This window comes from Xylaria bambusicola (genome assembly GCF_022495145.1).
Source record: "Xylaria bambusicola strain CBS 139988 unplaced genomic scaffold F5B22scaffold_40, whole genome shotgun sequence".
Taxonomy (NCBI): Eukaryota; Fungi; Ascomycota; class Sordariomycetes; order Xylariales; family Xylariaceae; genus Xylaria; species Xylaria bambusicola.
Genome location: NW_025953593.1, coordinates 105,543 through 111,995, shown reverse-complemented (window position 1 = coordinate 111,995; position 6,453 = coordinate 105,543). Strand labels below are relative to the sequence as shown.

General features: G+C 40.2%; 1 protein-coding gene across 1 annotated transcript; it reads right to left on the bottom strand.

Annotated features, from left to right (window-relative positions):
* Positions 1–2,113: 2,113 nt before the first annotated feature.
* On the bottom strand, positions 2,114–5,101 carry F5B22DRAFT_358756 (lipoxygenase). Its single transcript, XM_047971048.1, has 8 exons — positions 4,676–5,101; positions 3,695–4,182; positions 3,512–3,618; positions 3,330–3,451; positions 3,146–3,258; positions 2,856–3,079; positions 2,683–2,793; positions 2,114–2,609 (listed from the first exon to the last, which is right to left on the bottom strand). The coding sequence occupies exons 1-8, from the start codon at positions 4,994–4,996 to the stop codon at positions 2,311–2,313; spliced, it is 1,785 nt and encodes a 594-aa protein (XP_047828249.1). The 5' UTR covers positions 4,997–5,101; the 3' UTR covers positions 2,114–2,310.
* Between the last annotated feature and the right edge of the window lie 1,352 nt (positions 5,102–6,453).

Here is a 6,453-nt window from a genome sequence, read left to right as displayed (position 1 = left end):
AGTTTTATATATTCTTATAAAAGTATAATAAAAATACTTTTATATTAAGCTATAATAAACTTTTTAAAGGTATTATTAAATATAATAAGGTCCATTTTAGTTTTTAAATAAAATAAGGACTTTAAAACATTATAAATAAATTCCATAAGTAATATAATTTATATATTAAAGTTATAATATTATAAAATATAACAATTAACCTAACGCATCTCCCACTTGACCTGGCCACCCAATTGACCTGGCCACCCCCCTAGCCCATACAAATAACGTCGGTGCGCTAATCACGTGATAATTTAATAACTCTACGAATATTAATCGTATGAAATATTAAAATATACCATTAGATTTGTAATAAAAAGAGCTATTCAACGGTACCCGTTACTAATTTTTACGATTTTTATTCGCGGAGTTATTAAGTAATACGCTAAAGTAAGCGCTAAATTAATCCTTGCTTAGCGCCCCTTTAGCGTATTGCTTAATATCTTGCTTAATAAATTTTATAAAAAATAGTAAAAAATACCATTGGATTCCCCTTTAAATAACGGATTTAAAGGTACTAATTATTAAATCGTACGATTAATATTCGTAAAGTTATTCTAAATTGAAATAATGGGATTTTATATAGGTTATTGGGGTGGCCAGCTCAATTGGGTGGCCAGGTCAAGTGGGAGATGCGTTAATAAAAGGTTAAACTAATTAATATAATAAATATAATTAATATTAATAATTTATAGCTATTATTATTAACATTTAATTATAGGTTTATAAGTTTAAAAATAAAGATTAAATTAATTAATACTATTTAAAAGCTTTTTATTATTATAAAAGGCTAATATACTTTATACTTTATAATTAATAACTTTATTAAAAAAGGTTTTAATTAAAGTAAACTTATTAAAATTAAAGCAGTATTATTTATATATAATATTAAAAATATCTTTATATATAATTATAATATATAAATAAATATTTTTAAAAGTTTATAATATTTAATTAACTTTAATATTATTATTATAAAGGTTATAAATAAAGGTTATATAATAATTTTAAAAAATATAGTTAAAATAATTATTATAAGCGGAATTATTTATAAAATAGTTATAAGTATTATTAATTTAATAAGGTTAAAAAATCCAATAAAAGGTATTAATTTAAAAGGATTTTAAAGTTTTACATTATTAATAACTAACTTTTTTTAAAAATACTACTTTCTTCTTAATAATAGCTTTACTTTTAAAGGTCCTTAAATAATTATATTAAATTATATAATAATATAATATATTATTTTTATAATTAAAAGTGTTATAATAAATAATATTATATTTATAAGTAATTATATACTTATAAAGTAATTCCTAAACCTCTTTAGCTATATTAAATAACGGATTACCTTTAGCACCGCCCTTAAATAGATTCGGGATAGTTTTTAACGTTAAAAAAAACGTAAAGATCATATAATCTAATATAATTAATAAAGTTATCGTAATAGTTAATAAAAAAGGGCCATACAAATAATAAAAGTAATAAAAATGTTATAAAAATAATAAAGTTAATAAATTGTAAAAGTTATAAAAGGTTAAAAGCTAAGTAGCGAAGTCAGCCTTAAAGGGTATAGATAATGCAGGAAAAACGGCGCTAAAAGCGCGCTACAGGTCTCTGCCAAGTAGTAGTAGCTAAATACTGCATACGTAGTGTAGGACCTACTATAGATCTAGCTTCGTCCATACTAAATATATATACAATTTTAAACCCTTTATTAACCTATTCCTTAACTTCATAAATATTTGATAACGTATCTTGCATAAATCTCATGATTCCATAAGGATTCTTGGGCATGAAAGCCGTTGGGAGTCTACCTTTCACGAGATTAGACTCGCGCACACCTTTGGCCGAGTCATCGCGCCTAGTCCACCAATATACGCAGATGCAAAACGCGAATGCCATCAAGAGCAGATCGACTCTAAATAATTCAATATATTTACATAGAATTCAGTGAAATGGTTAGTTTGGACCAATTCTTATGCAAGAATGAACCACATACAAACTCATGTGTCATTTCTTGTGTTCTGTTGTTTCAATTCATTCAAATTTCATTTACACCTCAGCTCCCGAGATTTTGGATAACATGAGAGGAAACTCTTTTAGGCTCTCAACTTAGGAGTTGTTTATCTATCTATTTGGTATCTATAAGCAGGATCCAAACTGCTTCCAATGAGCAATTCGTCCCAAAGCACATAACCTAACCCATATGTCATACTATATCGTTTCGTTTATTCTATTCCCATAAATTGTCATATGCCTAATTTCCGTTTAAACCACGCTCCAGTAAATAGCCCATTTGGGATCCAATACGTTCCAAATATACGGCATCCCCCGGTCGAGGCCGTTCTCGTCGAATCCTCGTGCCCGCCATTTGTCGCTCAGCGCGAACATGTCGTTCTTGAACTTAGCCATGGCTGCCCTCGTAGGCGCGTTCATTCGACTCTGTAGCTCTTTGTCCTCGAACATGTACGCGAGCGTCATCTCCGTGTCCTTCCAGCTCGCGCGGTTGCCGGCCGCATACGTGGCGACCTGCCATGCGGCTCCTTCTGGAGTCGGCATCCATTCCACTGTAGTAGAGATCCACGCATTAGCAAGATAATCGAATAACGTAAATAATTTGAAAAAGAAGAAAAAACGTACTGATATCCGTGATAACACCCTTCTTGGTCGGTATTGGTGATTGCCACCCGGCTGTGGAGAATGGCAGGGCCATAATGTCTAGCTGATTGCCGTTTCCGCTCATGATAGCGTCTATATGGGTTGTCAAAGTAAGAAAGATATCCCCCTAGAATACTATAACATTATATACGTACGGACAACAGAGCCGAGGTAAGCTTGGTGTGAGAGGATTCCGACGAGATCCTTTTTGGTTTGGATCTGCTTGGGGAAATCGTGAACCTGCGCAGGTACGGTTTCCCTGAGCCAAGCCTGAATCTCTCGGTCGTTTGCGACTGCCTTGTCATTCTTGTAGTAAGAATTGACGAAACTCATGAATACTTCGTTAAAGGCGTTCATGAGGACGGCTCCATCTTCGTAGCTTTGTATTCATAGTTAGTTTAACCCCGTTCTATTATATATGGAAAAACAACAAGGCATAACTCACAAAGGGAAAGACTTCAAGGCGGGCCCGTGTTCATAGTCTATCAGACCTCGGCGCCTCAAGCTGTTGTAGAACATGTTGCTTGTGTAGTTTGCTGTCTCGCCTGATGAGTAGACCTAAAGAACGCCCAAATCATCAGCATCCTATGAACTCTAGGAGTTTAAGTACCGTGGAGGGCTAGGCATACCTTGTTCGCCCAAGCGCGAGCAGCATCAGCACTCCATGGGTAGTATTTTGGACCAGTGTCCATGCTGCCGTTTACAAGACTTTCTTGCAGATTAGGTCGAATGCTCCAAGGTGTATTCTCGACTATTCAATCAAATTAGCGTGAACATCCGGAGAGATGCGGAGGAAGTGATAGAGACTTACCTCTATTCAAAAGAGCCATGACTGGGTGGTATTCACTCAAAGTTCGGATAGCAGCCAAGTATGGAGCCTCAGCGGCTGAGTGCGACATAGTGGTGTGGCCCCACGTCCTTCGGATGGTTAGCAAAGCTCAGCAACTTATCCGCAAGCTCAAAGATAACCGAAAATACGCTGAAAGCTACTTACGAGTGCCATCCGTCGTTGGCGTTGATTGTCATCTTGGCGAACAGCCATTCGTCACGAATGTCCTTGGGCGTGTAGACGAGAGCGGAGTCTTCTCGACCCTTGACAACCAGTCGAATAGCGAGCGGGAGGAAGTCGCCAGCATCGTCTATGTAGAAGTAGGCTTGACATCCGGCACCATAGGCTGTCGTTGTCTCTTGGTCCTTCATCTCTTCGAAGTCTTCCGCGAAGAGGCGGCCTTGGGCGTGGAGTTCTTCCAGGGTATTTCCGGTGATCGACTTGGATATCTCCTCGTCGACAGGGAAGAGCAGAGATTCATCAACCTTCACGCGACGAATTCTAAAAGGGACAGATGATAATCTCATCATGGAGAATGTCCGGTCGTCGGTGTGGTTAGTCAGCATACCCGGGAGTGGGCCGCTTGGAAGGGATGTTCGCCATAAGTTTGTGTAGACTTTGTGATAGTCATCTAATGTAGAGAAATTACCGGCCTTTTATTAGAATTAGCAGCGTACTTGGCCTCATACAATACCGGTAACGATATTTGATGATTGGTGATTGCGATACGGAGTACAATTTATTGGTTGAAGAATTGTTACGGGCACTTGCGCCGATATGTAAATATAACTCTGAATAGATTTTGGTATTCAAAATGCGTGTTTTTGGATTTTATAGAGCTGATGTGAGTTCGTATAGTGTGAACCGAGTTGTTGTAATATGTGTAAAATAAAACAAAGTGGTTTGTAATAGGTAATGCAGCGGAAATAGTATTCAATTTCTCATGCTTACATGCGTCGGTTAAAAAGTGTGCACAAATTCGTAATATAATAGCAAACCGGAAGAGGTGAAAAACAGGTCCCGAGAATAATAGCAAGAAGAAGAAAGGAAAGAAAAGTAAGAGAGAGAGGGGGAGTAAGAAGGACTTATGATGATTCGTCTTCTGAAAGGGCAATTTTAGGTACAAGACAGTTCATCTCGACTTACCGCAATGACAGCTTCTACGGCTTCCTGGGTCTCATTTTGAATGATGGCACCCAACTCGAAAACAGGAGGCTTCCATATCGCCTGGTCCTCGGCGATTTTCTTATCAGCAAGCTTTCCAGTAGGGTAAGGGGCCACGCCGAAGGGATAAGTTCCGTAGAGCCAGCCTTGCCGCTTCTCGTTGATCTCCGAGGTTCTCGTTATCAAGTTGAAAACGTTTGGTGTGGAGAAAGGTAAAAGCTTGTTGGTGTCGATATTGACAGCGGGTGCAGGAACAGCTCGCACTACTGCAGCGAGCAGTATGGTTGAGACGGCCGCCTTCATCGTCTCACTCAAGAACAAGGTGTTTTCCTTGATTTACACGAGACGAATTCGAGATTGGCTGAGCCACGGGTGAGACAGGCCAAGCGACGAGGGACAGGTCAAGATCCAGCATATCACCATCTTATATACTCATTCAATGTTTACTACTGCGTCGTATCATGCAAACTCGAGGGCGTTGCCCAGATAACGTAGATGGCGTGAACGAATGCCATGACCTGCTCAGTTGGTAACGTAACAAGCCCATCTCTTGCCCCGATAGGGTTTTCCTTGAATCCTAGGAGAAGGAATACCCACATGGGGCCTCCGAGTGTTTATTCATCGAGGAAACTTTCTTCCCTGAGGATTCTCTTTGCGGAATATGATCTGTCTCTCGTCCCTTTCACCGCCAGACGAACGGACCAGAGTGCGCATGTACTGTAACATACTGCCTATCTAGCTTGGATACGCAGTGAAAAATAGTCCCTTTCCTGTCGAACAGATGGCATTCTTCTCCTGTGCCTTTCGTATAAAAAGGCTGCGCCGCACTTATGCTGCATCTGGGCTAGTCCGGTGGTTCAAAACTAATGTAGCGTGCTACTGTATTAGTGAGACCAAAGTTCAGATATAACACTACCTACCTCGCCTACCTCGCCCACCTACTTACACGGGCAGATACGGGATGCTTCCGCCGCAAAGCCAGCAATGCTAAGCAATGCCCGGCCCGTCTGGGCGTTAAACTAGCATAGGATAGGGTAGGAGTCGGTAGGACGACTGCCGGACCCGCAGCCAACCCACAACTCATGGGCATAATACCCTACATAAGTAGGTATGTAAGTGTTGTATCTACGTGCAATCTGCGGCCCTAATTGCGTAAGTAGGTATGTGACTAATGGCCACATACCGAGAATGGGTAGGCGTTAGGTACTCTCGGGAGTCTGCGCGAACATGTTTACTTGCCCAACTTGGCAGCAGCAGCAGTATGCATCTCTGCCTTAAACATATGGGTATATAGATACCGGTACTGCTTTGCTAGGATTCCTACCAGATCCTACGCTGCAGGGAACTGGAGTCTAGTATAAGCATGGGGACTTCATATGTCTCTGATGGTCGATGCTCTTCGCTGCATTTAGGATAGCGTGCTAGGTAGAGCTTCCTTGCGAGTCACAAGTTCGCAAAGAAGCCGATATGTGCCATGGGACTGGTACGTTGAAGTGAAGGGTGAGGCGACGGTATTACGTAGAAGTGCGGCGAGGTACCCGACGATGAGGAGAACAAGATCAGAGCGAGTGATGCACGGCTGCGGCACAGCATACCTATTTTATACAACACGACAGAACAGAATTACTGTAATAGCCCGCCGAGATGATCGACGGGCCAATGGCTGGGCGCCGCTAGGATATCTGCCGCAACCATGGACCTTGCTTCTGGGGGCAAATGGGGACATGCGGACGCACTGTTCTCATTACTCACGGTGTCTT